The following is a 21,090-nucleotide window of genomic DNA, read 5'->3' as shown; positions in this document are numbered from 1 at the left end:
ACGCTTCACATATCACTATCCCACCCGAGTGGTTATGATTTGAGGGCACATAATCTCCATGAAATCCAGACTCGGCAAGAAGTCAATAGGCTTTGTTAAGAATCCCGACCTACCTTGTCATCGGACAGAGGTCGGGAACTACGAGTCCCAACAGCCCTCTGGAGTTTCCATGCATGCACAGCTTGGCATTTGTAGTTCTTCGGGCCAAGGACACAGGCCCAGTGCGCCTGTGTAAAACAAAATCAGTGCAAAAACTAGTTCAGGTGACTGAGAAGTGGAGAGGCAGGGGTCAGGGAGAGATCCCAAAGGAAGACCCAGAGAGGGAGAGGAGACAGGAAGACAAAGAGAGAGAACGTGGGAAGGAGCCACCCAAGGAGGAGAATACTCGGTAGGAATCACTGGGAAGAGGAGCAAGAAAAGAGGCTCCATGTAGCATAAGTGCTGCAGTTGGCAGGCTTTAAGTGGTGAGGGCTTGGGAGAAGCCCTGGAGATTAGAGAAGGCAGCAGAAGGTTGGTGATTCCGTGCTGAGGGCTGTTGGGGCAAATGTATCCTCTCGGAGCAGTAATGTTTTTCTCGGCACGACCGAAGAGCTGAAGTTGTGCTCCTGAGTTGGTGCTGGAGTGCAGATTTGGGAATCCAGGGGAATGGCGTCTTGGGAGACAAGATTGAAACCCTGTGAGGTGAGCCATCTTTTAGGCATTCGGAGCTGGAGCAACTTTTGGAGAGGATTCCAAGGCTGGATCTTCAAAAGGAAAAAGAGTGAAGACTTGCAATTCCTTGTAAGGGAGACAGAGTTTTAATGAGGCACTGTAATTCAGTGAACACTGACATTTGGGTGGGTTGCTAAGAAACTTGTGGGATCTATCTTAGTTGCAGCTGCCAGTTATTGTGCAATGTGGTGTGTTCAATGTTGATTGACAATTACCTCATGTTCATCCTGAATGTTAGAAAATAAGGTAGATATTGTAAATTTTTATCCTTCTGACCTTGTATAGTAATATTATCATAACAGCTTAAAAAGGAAAAAATTATTAAAAAGCACCCAGCTGTTCTCAACCATTCAGCATCCATTCAGACATCTCTGTGGATTTCTGACTCAGCCACTCTGATTTGATAGGTAGAGTTCTTTAAGTGGTGTAAATATTGCCACGACTCACTGGGGATAATGCGCTGTAATATCAAGCCCCTCTGCTCCCCGAGCCACGACAAATGTGAAAAAATTTGACCAAACCACCAGATTTCCCCAATTCTACCTAACTGTTTAACTTAGGTTAACAGAATATGAGCGCCAGGTTTGTAAACTTAATTAGTAAATAACTGTTTATTGAACAAATTGTCTTTAACCAGCGGCAAAAGAAAGAAATATGAATTGCTAACTTCTAACACTATAACTTAAACTCTATCCCTTCTTAAATCCCAATACACACACATACAAGACACATTAGATACACAAAAACAAGGATTTTAAGGGTGGGATAAAACAGTTCAGTAGCACCAATTGCGGAGTACAGGATTCGATGGGTTGATTTTGCTCGCTGTCTTCCAAATTCCTTTTAGTTTTGTTTATGACACGAGGGGGTCTTCCAGCACTTTCAGTATTTAGTTCACTGGTTGAGCACTTGCCTTTCAATGTCTCTAACGGTGATTTTCCCCTTTTGCCTCTTGATAGGGGTTTTGAGAGAGAGAGCAGGTTATAGAGATATGAGGAGAGAAAAAAACAGCTAGCTATTATTGTGGAATCACTGGAATCTTCCACACACAGGAGAAAGAGGTTTTATGTCTTGTTCCTTTCAGGGTAGGAGCTATTCAGCTGCATTGCCCTCACACAAAACCTAGTCACCTGGTCAGGAGCCAATTAAAACGTTGTTGCTGGACAATTCCCTTGGTCCAAGACTCCTTACCAGCACCATCCTGTCTTTCATGGCACACTCTGTTCTAGGACTGCAACATTGTATATATCTCTTATCCTATTCCAGTGGACATGTCTTTCAAACTGCGGCCATTGTAATTTTAGTCCATAGTCCAACAGAAAATAAAAAGATATGTTCTTTACAACAGTCCAACAAAAATAAAAAGATATGTTCCTTATAATATCATAAGTCAGCCATGATTCAATCATTAACACTCTGGCCTATATGTTAGAAGATTGATGGTTAATATCCACTAAAGAAAGTTGGACACAAAATCTAGGCTAACACTTGCAGCTCAGGACTGAGGGAGTGCTGCGCTACCGGAAGTACCACCTTTCAGATGAGATATTAAACTGAGGCTCTGTCTGCTTCTTGAGTGGACATAAAAGATCCCATGACATGGTTTTGAAGAAGAGCAGGGGAGTTTTCTCTGGTGTCCTTGCTAATATTTATTTTTCAACCAACACCACTGAAACAAATGATCTGGCCATTATTTCATTGCTATTTGTGGGATGTTACTGTGTACAAATTAGCTGATGCATTTCCTGCATTACAATAGTGACTACACTTAAAAAGATAAGTACTTAATTACCTGTAAAGCATATTGGGACATCCTGAGATCATAAAGGCCCTATATAAATACACGTTCTTTCTTCACTTTTAACTTATCCTATGAGTGCTGTTCCCTTCACAATACCCAGAGATGATATTTCACATTAATGTAAATGAAGAAGCCTCTTGTTTGCACAACCCAATGTTTTTCAAAATTATTTCTGGTTCTTCAGCTAACAATATTGTGGATTCACTGATTATTGCATTGGGTGGTAATAGGTTACAATGAGAAAGCTATTAACATTTGACCAGTGTGATACCATTCCTATAACTAACAGCAATCTGTCCAGCTCCTGGTGCATCACTTTACTGTTGGCTCTTTTCCTCTTTTTATTTTTTCTTCTCCTCTCTTAACTTGCTCAAAGTCGCCTCCTGTAAACAGAAACACTTCTCGAGGGAAGTTAGGGATGGGCAGTAAATGCTGACCTTACTGTGCCTCCCACATCCTGTGAACTATCCAGCCCCACTCCCCACCCCCAGCACCACCACCACTGCGGGGTCCCCTGCAGCGGGGCTGGCGAGCCATTGAAATCTCCGTTCACCTCGGTGGGAATGGAAGATCCCACCGGCGTGAGGGGCTGGAAAGTTCCGGCCTATGAGGTTGAAGACTGTGGAGGGAAGATCTCCAGAAGAGATGAAATCACTAACAATCTGGGAAAAAGGGTTTCTCAACCTGGGATGGGCTTGAGGGACTTGCCCCTAATTTCTTAATTTTAAAAAATCAATTAATTAAATAAAGAATTTTTCTCTATCAAAGGGTCATTAGTATGTGGAATTCCCTTCCCCAGGAAGCAGTGGAGGCTCGGCTATTGAATTTATTCAAGGCAGAGTTAGACAGATTTTTGATAGACAAGGGAGTCAAGGGTTATGGGAAGAGACAGCAAAATTAAATTAAGACCATAACCAGATAAGCCATGATCTTATTGAATGGCGGAACAACTCAAAGGGCTGAATGGCCTACCCCTGCCCCTAAGTCCTATGTGCCGATATTCCTAAATTCTGTGTTGGTGGATCACAGAACAGCATCCAAACTGTTCCCTGGCCCTTGTTACCCTGCGCATCCTGCCTCAAAGGGATTTGTGGAGCTGAGCACTTTATTAGTAGGTAATCGCACAGGAGGCTCCAAGTTTGTCTTCCCCTGTGCTGGGTCAACTGAACTTAGCTAAAGCAACACTCAGGGAATTGCAATTCCTAAAACAATAAAGGGGAGAAAAATTAGTCAGGCTTCCGACTCCTGGTGACCATCCAGTGACCCCCTCCTCCCCATCCACCTCCTCAACCATGTGCCCTCAATAGAAAGTGGATGTCGGGTGATGACAGAATTTTGTTTGACCAACGTGGATAAATTACCTACTGACGTTTGCTGTCTGAGTGAAGAAGGGCCAATTCAGTGAGATATTCTATCCTAGTGGTCTCCAGGGGGGTACGCGATGATGAGAATGTAAATCTGTTCTTTGTTAACACATTCATGATTCCCTACTTACAGATAATCTTTTTTGCCCCCTGAAGAACAGGGAAGGAAGTTGCTCAGAAATCAGGGGTTGAAAAATAAACAAACAGGCTCCCCTACATCTTAAACCCAAAATGAATCGGTGAATTTGATTTTAGCTGAAATTTGATTTCACCAGCTCTGTTCTTTGCTTTGGAAGGTTGTTGTCATTTTTTTTTTGCATGTTATATATTAAAAATGACCATAAAGTACATCTCTTAAAATCTAGGGTTCATAAACCTGTAAAATGTCAGGCAGCAAAATGCAGCACTGACAGCCCAGGCACAGGGTGAGCAAGGGAGCTGCTTTATATCCAGTCTACCTTCTGAGCATGCCATGGAAGGGCTGCAGCTGCTTGTAGTTTTGTAGTTCATTACAGAACAGAAATGCTACACTGGCACTCTTGTATGAACAATATAAAAATAAAACAAAATGTTTAACCAGTGATATTGGAAAGGTATGAGCGGCCCTGGGGAGCTCGCTCTGAATGGGCAACAGATGTGAATGCAGATTGAAGTACAGTGTGTTTGCTGCATGCCGCTCTGGTGCCACTTTATTGTGGGGGGTTCCCAGGGAAAATAAAGGAGACAGTTTGTTGTAACATCTCATGAAGCACTGTGCATTTTTCAAGATGTTTTTTTGGGAGCAGACCGAGTGGAATTGAATTTGTAACTTCTCTTTTATTTCTGCTTTCCTCTGCTATCAGGCCCATCTGCTGAACATACCCAGCTGGAATTGGAGGGAAGGGGATGATGCAATCTGCCTAGCTGAACTGAAGCTGGGTTTTATAGCTCAAAGCTGCCTGGCTCCAGGCCTCTCCACAATGCTGGCCAACCTCTTCTCCATGAGGTCGTTTATCAAGGTATAGTACTGTCTCTTCATATTAAGCCTGACAAAACATTCATCCAACTTGTCATTCTTTTGAATAAAGAATATATCTCGAAGGAAAAAGCAAAAGATGGAAGATGTTACCATGTTTTTTTTTCTAACAGCAGGTGCCCTTCACATACCACAGCTTTTAATGTGTGCCAGTGCTATAGTAATCCAAATGAAGTGTGAATCTGATGTTGTTTTCTTGGGCTTTAATTTAGTTAAGATGAACAGTTCACGAGTTATATATTTGGTGCAGTGTTTAAAGAAAGTTTGCTGTTAAGCGTATAGAATAATAAGCAGTTAAGGGGCGAAAACCAGATGTGTTTGTAGATCACAAGCTGCACAATAACAAGAGTCAAACTGTCAGGAGACCCTGTGCTCATCTCTGATTGATCTCTCTATGGTTTCCATTGAAATGCGTAGCACCCAGAAGGGGCTATTTTCTATGCTTCTTTTCCTGCAGATCTGCAATGCGGCCATCTCGCTGATTTCCCTGCACCAGTTACAAACCTGTGGTGCATAGGTGATTGAAGATGCAAGGTAGTATCCACTTTTGCCAAAGGCACAAGATAACAGGTTGTATCTGCTGCTGAGTCAGAAGGTTGTGGGTTCAGTTCCCGCTCCAGAGACTTGAGCACAAAAATCTAATCCAACACTTCAGTGCAGTACTGAGGGAATGCTGCACAGTTGGAGGTGCCATCTGAGACATTAAACTGAGGCTCGGTCTGCTCTCTGAGGTGGACGTAAATTATTTCAAAGAGGAGCAGGAGAGTTATCCCCGAAATCCTAGCCAACATTTATTCTTTGATAAACAGCACTAAAACAGATTATTTGCTCATTATCATATTGCTGATTGTGGGAGCTAGCTGTGCACAAATTGGCTGCCGTGGTTCCTACATGACACTGTGACTACTCTTCAACAGTACTTCATTGGCTGTAAAGTGTTTGGGACATCCTGAGTTTGTGAAAGGCACTGTACTGATGCAAGCCTGTCTTTCTGTCTGTGAAAATTTTCTCAGCGCTCATGATGACAGCCTTGAAACAGAGGGTGGAATCGTCCAAGATTTGTACTAAGTGCAGGAGCGGGTGAGAAAAAAGACGCTTTACCTGCTGGCTGCAATGACGGGTTTTCGCGGCGTATCATCCCCTTTCCACCTCATTAATTATGCAGCCACAGGAAACACACTGTCTCGCTGACGGGCGACTTCCGATTTGCCCACTTCCTCACGCCGGGTGCCATATTTAAACGGCAGTTGCGCACACAGTTCTCATTGCTTGCAGCCCAGGATTGCTTTGGTGAAGACATTGCCCCAAAAACTAAGAGTGCAGACCCCCGGTTCAGTGATGCGTTCCTGGGATGCCTTCTGGACGCTGTGGAGGCTCGCCATAACGTCCTCTACCCCAACTCTAGCCTCCGGAGGCCCGTCTCACCACTCCGGCTTGGGAAGCAGTGGCAGAGCTGGTCAGGGCCAACACTACAAGGAAGTGGTCAGCCATCCAGTGCAGAAAACGGATGAATGATCTCACCCATGCCGCCAGGGTAAGTAACCATCTCATCACTCTAAACTCTCACACTCAAAAGCCCATCACACATTCACTGGCATCTCACTCACTGCCAGCTTAAAATACATCACTACTCACTCTCTCTCACACACCCTCACATCTCCATCTCACCTCATCTCCTCTGGAGACTGTCTCCTCAGTCCTCACCATCTTGCGGCCTCTTGCACAGATCAACATGAACCCCCATACACATCCTGGGATACCCCCCTTCCCCATTACAGCCCCCACCTTGCAGCCTTCTTCCCTAGCCTGAGGCCACTTCCCCTACTTCCGCAAGCAAGCCCTAGCCCTGCAGCCCTTGAAAAGCCACCCCTGCCTTTCAACTGGTCTGGTAGGTAGAGATCTGCCCATGAGCCCCCCTAAAAGTGATGTGTTGCCTTCTGCAAAGCCTGGCACTGAAAAGTTGTGACTAGAAACTGATTGTATCATTAACAATGAGCGTTTTGCAGCACAAAGGTAAATAACTCTCCATGTACTGTATTGAAGGATTATAAAATTGAGAAGCATAGGGGTAAAATGCAACTTCACTGGGAGCAGAAAATGGGTGGTAGCCAACTGTCTGCCAGCAAGCACACAGGCATGCCAGACTGATTCAGTTGAGGCTTTGCAGATTGAAGCACATGCCACCATGTGATCTGTCCTCCAGGATTCCCTTTCAACCATCCCAATGACTATCATGGATGCCAAGCCTAAAAATAAAACCCTTTTAAGAAAGAACGGACAGGCCTCCATTTATATTGAGTCCATGACCTTGGGAAGTCTGAAAATGCTTCACTGCAAAAGAATTAATTTGAAATGCAGTCTAATTATCTTGAAGCCAGTAGCAATGAAAATACGGTGGGGTGTATAAAGGGTGGACAATTTGCTACTGTCCATTTTGCAGCCCATCAGAGCTGAACTTGTTCCATAATGCGGTGTGACACATCAGTGCAGCACTGAAGGTGTGTTGCATTGCTGCTGGCATTTGGATGAGATTGTTGAACTGAGGCTCTGTCTGCCTGTTCAGGCGGATGTGAAAGGTCCTGTGGCACTATTCAAAGAAGAGCAGGGGTATTCTCCTGGTGTCCTGGCCAACGTTTATTCTTCAACCAATAACCACCAAAATAGTCGGTTGGCTCACAATTTGTGAGGCCTTGCTGTCTGTAAGTCAGCTGCCTGCACTTCAGAATAACTCGTTGACAGTGAAGCATTTTCAGACCTGAGTCATGAAAGGCTCAATATAAATATAAGCTTGTCTGGTTTTAAAGGATTTTGATATCATGCTTGACATCTATGTTGGCAGTTGCACAGAAAAGGTATTCTAGTGGACAGTATCACATGGTAGCATGTGCTTCAATCTGCAAAGCCTTGTTGGAATCAATCTGGCATGCCTTTGTGCTTGTTCCATTGTGGGAGGAGTCATTAAGAAGTTCAGTCTGGTATGGTCCAGTAATGAGCAAATTTCAACAATGTCTATATTTGTCAGGGACAAAAGATTGAGATGCCTTTAAGGAGATTTATTACTGTATTCCTGTTGAGGGATGCATCTTTATGGTGCATGTGCTTAATAAAATGCAGATTTACCAGGACAGCACCCACTCCAGTCCCTTAAACACAATGGCATATTTTCAGTATCCTTGCTGTGCATATGCTTCGCTTTGGTGCTTTCTCTCCCGATAGTGCCATGCACTGTGGTCAAACACTAGCTCATTGCAGGAGCATTAGATGTATTTAAAGGGAAAATGGATAAGTACATGAAGGAGATTGGAATAGAAGGATATATTGATTGAATTAGATGAAATGGGAAGAGGCTCGTGTGGTGCATAAATACTGGGACAGACCAGTTAGGCTGAGTGTCCTGTTTCTATGCAGTAAATTTGATGCAATTCTGTGAAATTCATTGAAGATCTGGATTGGGCAATAATGTAACTACATCAGTTAAATCACACCCAAAACCAAATGAGGGAAATGAATGTACTATCGCCAAGTTTGCAGATGACACAAAAATAGGTGGGAAGGCAAGTGGTGAGGATGACAAGGAGTCTACAGAGGGATATAGACAGGTTAAGTGAGTGGGCAAAAACTTGGCAGATGGAATATAATGTGGGAAAATGTGAGGTTATGCACTCTGGTAGGAAGAATAGAGCTGAATATTATTTAAATGGAGAAAGACTGCAGAAAGCTGCAGCCCAGAGGGATTTGGGAGTCCTTGTGCATGAATCCCAAAAAGCTAACATACAAGTTCAGCAGGTAATAGGGAAAGCAAAAGGAATATTGGCCTTTATTTCAAATGGAATGGAGTATAAAAATAGGGAAATCTTGCTAAAACTATACAAGGCACTAATTAGACCACACCTAGAATACTGTGAACAATTTTGGTCCCCTTATCTAAGGAAAGATATACTGGCGTTGGAGGCAGCCCAGAGAAGGTTCACTAGGTTGATCCCAGGTATGGAGGGATTTTCTTACGAGGGGAGATTGAGTAGGTTGGGCCTGTACTCATTGGAGTTTGGAAGAACGAGAGGCGACCTTATTGAAACATATAAGATTCTTGGGGGGTTTGACAGGGTAGATGCTGAGAGGTTGTTTCCCTTGTGGGGGAGTCTAGGACCAGAGGGCATAATCTCAGAGTAAGGGGGCACTCATTTAAAACAGAGATGAGGAGGAATTTCTCCTCTCAGAGGGTAGTGAATCTGTGGAATTCTTTACCGCAGAGGGCTGTCGAGGCTGGGTCATTAAGCATATTCAAGGTTGAGATAGGCAGATTTTTAATCAGTAAGAGAATCAAGGGTTATGGGAACAAGGCAGGAAAGTGGAATTGAGGATTATCAGATCGGCCATGATCTCATTGAATGGCGGAGCAGACTCGATGGGCTGAATAGTCTACTTCTGCTCCTACGTCTTATGGTCAAATGTAACATGTAACACAATTAGAATACTTTCAAAACTCTGACAGATCCTGCCCAAAGTAATCAGTAGCTTATAAAAATATATGTTTAGAAGGATGATACAGGATGACCACTGATTGTGAATTGTTGTTAGGACTTAGCAGATGTTGTTTACATTGCAGGTTCCATTGAAGGACTGTACATTTATCAAACCACTCTTATCTTGTAGCCTTGACAGAAAGTGTATTCAACATAAATAAATATGCAGGCATTTTAAAAATCTAAGCTACATGTGATACTTAAGTAAACCATAATGCATTTATAATGATTCTTGTGCACCTTTGATTCATAAGCTACTCCGCTGCGTTTATGATCAATAAAGGATGGTTCTTTTGTATGCAGTCTCTAGCAATCAGCAGTATGCTGCTGGGGGCATTTATTATGCAGCTTTCAAGATGTTCAGCTGGCAATTTATAAGGTTTTCAATGTGAAACTCAGGCCACCAGTTTGAAGTACTGTCCTGGGGAAGCAAAGCTGGAGTTTTAGTTTAATACAAGTTGATGCGTCCCTAATAAAATCATTGCATGTGTTATTGCTCTTTAATCTATGTGCATTGCACCACTGTGACTCGCACAGTGCTTGCATTCCGAAACATGATATGAAGCAGATAAACTCTTTGTAGTACAGAGTACCAGCACTTCAGGCTGGCAGTGATTTGCCAGGCTTGTCATTCACTGTTCATGATTACTTAACTAATGTTGAAGTTCACAGGTTTATACCAACCTGTTTGCAGTCATTCTGAGCTTGAAACTCAGACTGTTAAATGTTTCTGCATACCATGTGGAAAATAGCAAGGTGTCAGCCTTGGCTCAGTGGATAGCGTTTTCACCTCTGAATCAGAAGATTGTGGGTTCAAGTGTCAAGCCCCGCTCTAGAGACTTGAGCACGTAAACCAGGCCAACACTCAAGGGCAATACTGATGGAGCACTGTACGCTCTTGGGTAAGATGTTAAACCAAGGCCAGCTCTACCCTCTTATGTGGGCGTAAAAGATCGTGTGACAATTTTCAAAGAACAGCAGAGGAGATTTCCCTGGTGTCCTGACCAATACCTATCCCTGAACCAACACCACTAAAAAAACAGATGATCTGGTCATTATCTCATTGCTGTTTGTGGGACATTATGTGCAAATATTGACTGCCACATTTCCTATGTTACAACAGTTTCTACACTTCACAACTATTTAATTACAAGTAAAATGCTTTGGGCCATTCTGAGGTCATGAAAGGCTATATAATGCAAGTCTTTCTCTTGACTGAAGTTACTTTGAGCCATGTTAATGTTGTTTCATAAATTTCAAGAGTATGTTGGCCAATCTTTCATAAAGTGGGAGCTGAAAGCACTATTGGAGCCAAATATTTGGAGTAAAGGCATAGATCAATTTAATTTAATTTATGCTTAATATTCCAGTTAGTTGCAAGGCATACTCCACTAGCACTAAACTTTGCACTTAGACCAGGCCATATCCTCTACATGAATACAAGGATATCCGTTCCTGCAGGTTAAGACACCACAAGTGATGGAACATGATAGCAATTTGCAGTCGTATCTTGGAGAGTGAACAATGAAGATATTGAAGGATTCAGTTCTATACGTGAAGTGAGACTGGAAAACTGGCACGAAGAAAGAAGAGAGCAGCGACAAATAAGAAAAAGAAATCCCTTTAGGTACAGTATTGCAACTTACGCTTTGTATCTGTATCTTCATAATATAGCATTTGTACTTAAATAAGGCAAGTAAAAAGGAGATGAAATGCAAGGTCTTCCATGCAATATTGAATTTCTGGTTGCTATTGGAATATATGTCAAAATAAATGGTAAAACTGGTTTACTCATATGGTAATCTATGATTTACCTTTATACGTGATGTAAAAAGATCTCTTTGTTTTATTCACAGATCTACAAATTGCTAGTTGTCTGAAGGACCAGACACTTTAACAATCCTTTAAAAGGTGATGCTCCAGATTTGGGGCTACCTTGAACATGGAAGATCTGGATGCTGGTCCCAGAACCCCTGACGACATCTGAGTCACGTGCAGAAGTGTTGCTGCTTTTATGTAACATTTTAATAAAGCACATGAATAACCTCCTCCGTTAGGCTCTGGGATAATGCCAGAAATGTCAGAGCACCAGCATCTATCCCCGGTGGCAGATATATTTCCTGAACTGTTGTTGCATACCCTTGTGCAGAGTACAACAACTGGTTCCAGGCTCTCTGCCTGATATTGCAGCAGCCTGAATTGGGATGTCCTTTTGTGGCAGGCAACTTGTTAGTTCCAGGTGAATGAGCCAGGTCCTCAAAATCACTCTGGCCTCTTCACCCACCGGACAAGCTGTGCATTCCAAAGGTCAAGGCATTGACAAACACAAAACGGGGATACTACACCCGCCCCCATTGGTGGAAGGCCATAAATGGATAAGAAATACTTGCAGATTTTTAATATATTTAAGATGTTAAAGGTAAAACAGGACATTTAATGTCAGTTCTGACTTGGAGTTAGTTCAGTAAGTTCTTATTTCCAACACCCTCCCTCCTTACAGTATCTCCTGACAGTTTTAGTGACTTGTTTTTTTGAAACTTTTTGAAAATCTCCCTTGATACATTCCTGTCACCAAGGTACTGACTCATGTTTTGGGTGAGGTGCTACTGCTGCTGATTATCTTCTGGTACCTTGTCTAAATAATCATTCTTCATCCATAAGCATCGTCATTGAAAGCCTGTGAGCTATTCAGTTGTGCTGATTGATGAGCCTGACTTTCTCATCACCTGATGTCAGCATGCATATTTCAGAGCAAGCTTCCCCTCTCCTCCACACTGCTGTTCGTGTGATTGGATTAGGTAAGACAGCACAGACCCTTGGACTTACTTGGTTGGTGTGGCTCATTTCTCCTCCATGTAGTGCAGAGATGTGCTGAGCTATTGGACCCGTAAATGGGTCTCAATGTTGCCCGAACTTGGTTTGACTCCTGCCAATCCTGCATTGTTATTAATAGTTGCAAAGTATTTATTCTGAAACCTGTATCCACACTAATAATGCAGGGAATTTTCCTCCCTGTGCTATGCATAACAACAACAGCAACTTGCATTTATACAGCACTTTTAATGTAGTAAAAACATCCCAAGACGCTCCACAGGAGTGCTATCAGACAAAATGTAACATCTAGAAACAAAAAGAGGTATTAGGACAGGTGACCAAAAGCTTTATCAAAGTGGTCAGTTTTAAGGAGCATCTTGAAAGAGAACAGACACGTTTAGGGAGGGAATTCCAGAACTTGAGGATAAGAGAATTGAAGACACCGCCATCGCTTCACCATTGGCGGCTATCACAGATGAGCAAGAGGCCAAAAGGGGAGGAGCACAGCGACCTTGGAAGCTTGTAGGACTGGAGGAGGTTACAGAGATGAAGAGGGGTGAGATTTGAAAACGCGAGGATGAGAATTTTCAATTGAAGACATTCCTGGGTCAGGGGCCAATTGTAAGCACATTGTAACGGTTGAATCTGGAGGTAACAACAGCACGGATAATAAAACCATAAACCTGTTTATAAAAAACATATTTATGATTTCATTCTGCAGGGCACCCAAAGGAAATCTTTCCCTCATGTTTTGGAGTTCAGGTTTTTTTGTGATCAAATATTATAAAATTCAGCAATTAATCATACCTTCCTCCAGCTGTTCATTATCTGGTGGTATAATGTATTCGGTGTTATGGATAGACTGTATAAGCATAACTAGTGCAGCCAATATACTGGGAGATGAATTTTCCCAGCCCATCACCAATGGGAAGTTAATGGGCAGGGAAGCGGGAGGGCTGGCAATATGATGGGAAGGTGTCAGGCAGGGAGCCCAACATCTTTCTGCCACCATGACATATCACCAGCAGCGGGAACATTAATGGTGCAACAATTGAGCCACTTTACTGGCCCAATGAAGGGGAAGGCCTGTTGCTTCATGGGGAGACTTCTAGGTAAACCCTGGAGGCCTCTTAGTGGGCTGTTGGCAGCTGGTACCTCCTGGATGGTCACTGCATGGCCAACAAAGGGACATCTCACCCTGTGCCCAAGGTGCCACTGCACCGCAACCCAGTTCCCCTCCCCTGATTGCCAAAGCCTGCCTGCCTGCCTGGCTCTGGCTTGCCCACAAAAACCTACTTGCTCTTTGACATGTTCACTGCAGCCTCAGCAGTGGCCACCACCTCCCACTTTTGGCCCTGGCAGACAGACTTTGAAGGTCCTCTGAAAAATTCCGTCCCAGATTTCGCGCTAACTGAATTTTACATTCCAACCTTGGCATTCCCTTTCCCATAACTGGTTAATGTGCCTGAAGCTCCCATCAGCCAAGGTCTTGGTTTTGCAATTTTAGGAAAATATAACAGACCTTACCCATTATGTTGGACCTTAAACAGTATGATTCATTTTGACTGCCTGCTGTATTATTCATTTAAAGCAAACACAGAAACCAGAATCATCTGATTTATTTCTCTACTTTCTACAGTATTCATATGGAACCTTTTATTTTTATTTCACATTTGGCAAGAAATGAAAAAGAATTTGACTTCTAATATATTTGTAAAGTTCAGCATACATTTATAATAAAAAAATCTTTTTACGAAACAATGACTAATAATTTCAGTAGAATTTGTCTGTCAGACTCTTACCCCTGAAAGACATTATAATTATGCTCTTGTCTGCTTTTCAGGGCCAAAGTATCTTAAAATCAGGAACTGTTGGGTTAAAATGCAGTTCTTCCAAACATTTCAAATAGTGTTTGATGTACCATGTGTTAAGCAAATTGGATTTACAATTAGATGAAATTTGAACACAAATGTCTTCTCCAAAAGGACATTTGTAGCCCACGTATTGCTTGTATGTACTTTATCAACCTAACTTGTTTTTCCATATGATTTTTTTTAAAAAACGGATGAAAAGGAGGACTAAGGTTTTTGTAGCACTGCCTATATAACTCAGTTTGTCTAGCCATTGAAAATAATGATACCTTTAGCCCGGAGAAAAAAATGTCAAAGATGACAACTTCTGTCTGATCAAGGATTTGTTAAACATCTCAGTCCTGGAGGGAGACACTTAGCCATTAGGCTTTTAACATTAGGGCTGAGTGAACTGGCTTGAAGATAAGTGTGGACTGTCCATTGAACCTAATTCTACATTGCATACATACCCTTCCATATTATCACTTGCTAAAATAACCTAAATCATTAAATCCCTGGTCCATATCCTAATACAGCGCAGCAGAGCAACCGACTTGAGTTGTAAACCCTAACAGCTATTCTACTCCGAACACTAATCTTTAAATCTACCTGCCTTTTACTTAGAGAACATGACACAGTTAAAAACTATGGTCACTATCTGCTACAGTCACAAAACATGTGGTGACCGACTTGGGATCTGAGGAAACTGAGAGGCAGGAAGATAATGACCTGGCCTGGTTAGGTTGCCAGAGAAGGACAGCTCTTAAGGAGGCAACTAATAGAATGGACAGTTTGCTGCTGAGTCCATCAAACTTGTTATCCAGAAATAAGAGTCACTAGGGACATTATATTGAGCCACTTGTTTGCATTTGAAACTGGATCATCACCTACCACTTATAGTTGGGTAGAGTATGTTCTAGATTTTGAATGAGTCATAAAATCCATAAACTTCATTAAATAGGTCTTGTTGAATATCAAAATGAAAATAAGTTTTCTCACCTAGATTAAGATGATGGCTGATTTTGTCCTCACAGGTAGTGAGTTTTTGAAGGAAACCAAAGTTTGTAGTACTTTTTAAAAATTTATTCTTTCACGTCCCTAGTTGCCCTTAAGAAGGTGGTGATGAACACCACAGAGACTGCAACGGTTCAAGAAGGCAGCTCACTGCCACTTTCTCAAAGGCAGTTAGGGTTGGGCAATAAATGCTGGCCTAGCGAGCAACCCCCACATCCCATAAATGAATTTTTAAAACTGCCACCTTCGACCACTACAGCCCACCAGCAGTGCTGTTAGGAAGGGAGTTCCAGGCTTTTGACCCAGCAACAGTGAAGGAACAGCAATATAGTTCCAAGTCAGAATGGTGTGTGGCTTGGAGGGGAATTTTCAGGTGGGTGGCGTTCCTATACACCGGCTGCCCTTGTCCTTCTAAGTGGTAGGGATTGCAGGTTTAGAAGGTGCTGTTGAAGAAGCCTTGGTATGTTGCTGCAGTGCATCTTTTAAATGGTACACACAGCTGCCACTGTGCATCGGTGGTGAAGGGAGTGAATGTTGAAGGTACCAATTGAGCGGACTGCTTTGTCCTGGATAGTGTTGAGCTTCTTGTGTGTTGTTGGAGCTGCACCCATCCAGGCAAGTGGAGAATATTCCATCATACTCCTGACTTGTGCCTCAAAGATGGTGGACAGGCTTTGGGGAGTCAGGAGATGAGTTACTCTCCACGGAATTCCCAGCCTCTGACCTACTTTTGTAGCCACAATATTTATATGGCTGACCAGTTCAGTTTCTGGTCAATGGTAACCTCCAAGATGTTGATAGTGGGGGATTCTGCAATGGTAATGCCATTGAATGTCAAAGGGAGTTGGTTGAATTCTCTCCTTTTGGAGATGATAATTGCCTGCCACTTGTGTGGCACAAATGATACTTGCCACTTAGCCTAAATGTTGTCCAGATTTTGCTGCATATGGGCATGGACTGCTTATGTATCTGAGGGACACGGATGGTGCTGAACATTGTGCAATCATCAGCAAACATCCCCACTTCTGACCTTATGATGGAAGGAAGGTCATTGATGAAGCAGCTGAAAATGGTTGGGCCTAGGGCACCACCCTGAGGAACTCCTGAAGCGATGTCCTGGGACTGAGATGATTGACCTCCAACAACCACAACAATCATCCTTCGTGCTAGGTATGATTTCAACCTGGTACTTGCAAAATCATTCAAGTTCAATGATAAGTGTCTGCTAGGTGAACATCAGGTCTTCATTTCTATTAATTTACCAGGAGGAGGAGAGGCTGTTGGGACCAGACCTAGGAGGGACCCAGAACAGTTGCGGCCTGCTGCTATTGTTGTTGTTGCTGAGTTTGGAAATAGGTTAAAAAAAAGTGAGTGACATCACAGGAAGGCTGTGATTTGATTGGTTGTTGGGTATGTGCTCTTAGAGATTGGGCTAAAAGGTAAGTTTTTTCATATTTTTGTATATATTTCTATAAGGGGTAGTCTGTAAATATCTATTCTTAGGTACAGTAAAGTATATATTTTAAAATAAATAATCCTTACATAGGCACTTACTTTGACACAGGGAAGAAGCTGATTGGTGAGTAACTGGTAAGTTATTCTACTTACCTTTAACTTTACAAACTATTTATTGTATGGCAGGGTAGCTCAGCCAAGTGGAATCTGCATCCTGTGGGGTATGGGAAGTCGTGTACACACCATGTGCCCTAGACAAACACATCTGCAGGAAGTGTCACCAGCTGCAGAAGTTTGAGCTGTGAGTATTAGAACTGTAGTAGTGACTGGAGTCACTGTAGTGTATCAATGAGGCTGAGAACTACGTGGATTGCATGTTTAGGGAGGTGGTCATCCTGCAGGCTAGGAGCATGCAAGCAGAGAAGGAATGAGTGACCACCAGGCAGTCTAGAAAACCAGGCAGGTAGTGCAGGAGTCCTCTGAGTTGATCTCGCTTGCTAACTAGTTTTCTATTTTGTATACAGGTGACAGCAATGGTTCCTCAAAGGAATGTAGCAAGAGCCAAGTCCGTGGCACCACAGGTGCTTCAGCTGCACAGGAGGAAAGTAAAAAGAGTGGAAGAGCAATAGTGATAGGGGATTTATTAGTGAGGGGAACAGAAGCGGCTGTTTCTGTAGAATGTTGTGTTGCCTCCCTAGTTACAGGGTCACAAGGAGGTCACCGAGCGGCTGCAGAACATTCTTCTGGGGGGACGGTGGACAGTCAGGGGTCGTGGTGCACATGGGTACCAACAACATAGGTAGGAAGAGAGATTAGGCCCTGAAATCAGGTTTTAGGGAGTTAGGAAAGAAATTTAAAAACAGGACATCAAAAGCAGTAATCTCAGGATTACTCCCAGTCCCACATGCTAGTAAGCATAGGAATAGGAGGATTGGGTGAATGAACGCATATTTGGAGAAATGCTGTAAGAGGGAGGACATTAGATTTCAGAAGCATTGGGATCAGTTGTGGTGCAGGTAGGAACTATACAAGATGGACAGGTTGCACCTTGGACTGGGACTAGAATCCTTGCAGGGAGATTTGCTAGTGCTGTTGGGAAGGGTTTAAACTAGATTGGCAGGGGGATGGGAACCTGAGAGGGAGCTCAGATTGGAGAGAAGCAAAACTGGCAACAGGAAGTAGAGAAGTAGTAAGTGAAATTGGAAGGCAAATGAAGCAAAGGCAAGCGTCAAAATAGGATCAAAAAACGGAATGATAAAAAGACAAAGTTAAGGGCACTCCATCTAAAATACACAGTGTTTGCAACAAGGTAGATGATTTGAAGGCACAAATAGAAGTAAACGGGTATGATTTAATTGGCATGATGGAGATGTTGGTACAGGGTGACCAAGGCTGGGAACTCAATATTTAAGGGATATTCAACATTTCAGAAGGATAGGCAAAAAGGACAAGGAGGTGGGGTTGCACTGTTAGTAAGGGATAAAATCAGTACATTAGCGAGAGAGGATTTTAGATCGAAAGATGAAGATGTAGAATCCATTTGGGTGGAGCTAAAAAGCAGTAAGGGGCAGCAAACATTGGCGGAAGTTGTTTATAGGCCACCAAACAGCAGTGGTAATGTAGGGTGTAAATCAAGAAATTAGAGTTGCATATAATGTGGGTAATACAGTAATCATGGGTGACTCCAATCTACATATAGGGGTAAACCTAATCAGCACTAATGCTGTGGAGGATGAATTCCTGGAGTGTGTACGAGATGGGTTCCTGGAGCAGCATGTTGAAGAACCAACTAGGGATTGGGCTATTTTAGATTTAGTTTTGTGTAATGAGAAAGGGCCAATTAATAACCCTATAAGGAGCCTTTAGGAAATAGTGAGCATAATATGATAGAATTTTACATTAAGTTTGAAAGCGATATATTTCATTCTGAAACCACCTTACCACTCACATTCCCACCTAGTTTTATGTTGGCAACAAACTTGGAAATATTACATTTGGTTCCCTCATCCAAATCATTGATATATATTGTGAATAGCTGAGGCTGAAGCACTGGTCCCTGTGGTACCCTACAAGTCACTGTCTGCCATTCTGAAAAAGACCCACTTATTCATACTCTTTGTTTCCTGCCCGTTAAGCAATTCTCAATCCATGCCAATATATTACCCCCAATCCCATGTGCTTTAATTTTTCACACTAACCTCTTAAGTGGGACTTTATCAAAAGCTTTCTGAAAATCCAAATACACTACATCCACTGGTTCTCCCTTATCTATTCTGCCAGTTACACCCTCAAAAAAAAACTCCAGGACATTTGTCAAACATGATTTCCCTTTCATAAACCCTTGTTGACTTAAAAAACATCAACTGGATTAGACAAAGTCAACATGGGTTTATGAAAAGGAAATCATGTTTGACAAACCTGTTGGAGTTTTTTGAGGATGTTATTTGTAGCACAGATAGAGGAGAACCAGTGGGTGTGGTGTATTTTGATTTCAGAAGGCTTTTGATAAGGTCCCACACAGGAGGTTAGTAAACAAATTTAGAGCACATGGGGTTTGGGGCAATATACTAGTATGGATTGAGGATTAGGTTAACAGAGAGAAGGAATAAATGGTTATTGCCAAGGTGACTGACTATGACTAGTGGGATACCGCAAGGATCAGTGCAGGCCACAGCTGTTCTCAGTCTATATAAATGATTTGGATATGGGGACCAAATGTAACATTTCCAAATTTGCTGACACAAAACTAGGTGGGCATGTAATTTGTGAGGAGGATGCAAGTAGGGGATTTGGACAGACTAAGTGAATGGATAAGAACATGGCAGATGGAATATAATGTAGCTAAGTATGTGAAGTTACCCACTTTGGTAGAAAAAACAAATACAGAGTATTTCTTAAATGGTGAGAGGTTGGAAAGTGCTGATGTGCAGAGGGACCTGGGTGTCCTTGTTCATGAGTCACTAAAAGTTAGCAGGCAGGTGCAGCAAGCAATTAGGAACATGAATATTATGTTGGCCTTCATCACAAGGGGACTTGAGTATGTGAGTAAAGGTGTCTTGCTGCAATTGTATAGAGCCTTGGTAAGACCACATCTGGAATATTATGTACAGTTTTTCTCCCCTTATCTAAGGAAGGATGTACTTGTCATATGGGAAGTGCAATGAAGGTTCTTCAGGCTAACCTCTGGGATGGCAGGATTGTCCTATGAGGAGAGATTGAGGAGACTGGACCTCTATTCTCCAGAGCTTCAAAAAATGAGAGATGATCCCATTGAAACTTACAAAATTCTTACAGGGTTTGACAGAGTAGATGTAGATAGCATGTTTCTCTTGGCTGGTGAGTCTAGAACCAGGGGACACTGGTTCAGAATAAGGGACAGGCCATTTATGACTGAGATGAGGAGGAATTTCTTCACTCAGAGGGTGGTGAATCTTTGGAATTCTCTACCCCAGAGGACTGTGGGAGCTCATTCATTGAGCATGTTCAAGACAGAAATCAATAGATTTCTGAATACTAATGACATCAAGGGATATGGGGATAGTAAGTAAAAATGGCGAGGAGGTAGATGATCAACCATGATCAGTTGAATGGTGGAGCAGGCTCAAAGGGCCTAATGGCCTACTCCTGCTCCTATTTCCCATGTTCCTATTTAGAGCACCCCAAAATGTATTCTTAAGAACTTCCTGATACTTTGCAGATCAAGGACTTTGAAATACTTTGTACTATGACTGGTGGACAAATCATCAGTAATTTATTTAATGGGATAGTAAGAGGCATTCTCATCTCCTTTCCTAACCTGAATGAGGACCTCTCAGAAGATGAGAATTAACCTTATTTCAGCTAGACCGTAAGAGGGGTGCCATGAACCATCTGCAGAAAAGCAGTGTTTGCACACACTGAAAATCTAGTTTTCTCCAGCTATTGGGACATAGGGCAACATTTTTCCCCCCCGTCTTGGTGGGGGAAGAGGAAGTGCGGGAGCAGGCGCGACCGGTCGGGCTTCCGATTGGCGCCCTTGGTCGGGGGCGTGCCACCATTTTATGTGGGTGGGCCAATTAAGGCCCTCCCAGTGTGACGTGCACCAGGATGCGCTATGCGCTCCTTGTGCGGATGGGGGGGGGATTCCCCCAGCTGGGAGTGCGCTCTTTCGCAAAAGAGCGCATAGATCTCCTTGAGGCAAGGTGCTGCCTCAGGGAGATTGGCTCCAATTTAAAACTTTCAATAAAGATTAGAAAAAAAATCCCTGCCATGTCCCCTCATGTGACACTGTCACATGAATTGGAACATGTTCTTAACTTTTATTGTAAAATATTCTGCATTTTTTAAATCACTCATGAAACCTCATCCCGCCCGTGGATGAGGTTTCATGTTTTTTCACAAGCCCGCCTGGGCTCCCGGCCTGCCTGCCAACCTTAAGGTTGGATGGGCAGGTCCATTAATGATTTTAATTAGTTTTTCAATGGTCTTAATAGGCCGTTGACAGGTCGGCGGGTGCCCATCCGACTCGGATGCGCACCCGCCGAACTGACAATCTAAATGACGC

The 21,090-nt window shown here is 42.8% G+C and overlaps 1 protein-coding gene across 5 annotated transcripts in view; it reads left to right on the top strand.

Moving 5' to 3' along the window:
• The window catches only part of kcnma1a (potassium large conductance calcium-activated channel, subfamily M, alpha member 1a), a 779,423-nt gene that overhangs the window by 574,757 nt on the left and 183,576 nt on the right, over positions 1-21,090 (top strand). For all 5 annotated transcript variants that reach the window (XM_078530812.1, XM_078530811.1, XM_078530810.1 and 2 more), the window contains exon 14: positions 4,719-4,874. In XM_078530812.1, the coding sequence (XP_078386938.1) occupies positions 4,719-4,874 (156 nt within the window). The remainder of the gene's footprint in view (positions 1-4,718; positions 4,875-21,090) is intronic.

Source organism: Cetorhinus maximus, chromosome 27 (genome assembly GCF_964194155.1).
Source record: "Cetorhinus maximus chromosome 27, sCetMax3.hap1.1, whole genome shotgun sequence".
Taxonomy (NCBI): domain Eukaryota; kingdom Metazoa; phylum Chordata; class Chondrichthyes; order Lamniformes; family Cetorhinidae; genus Cetorhinus; species Cetorhinus maximus.
The sequence above is the reverse complement of the archived record's forward strand: the minus strand, read 5'-3'. Positions and strand labels throughout refer to the sequence as shown.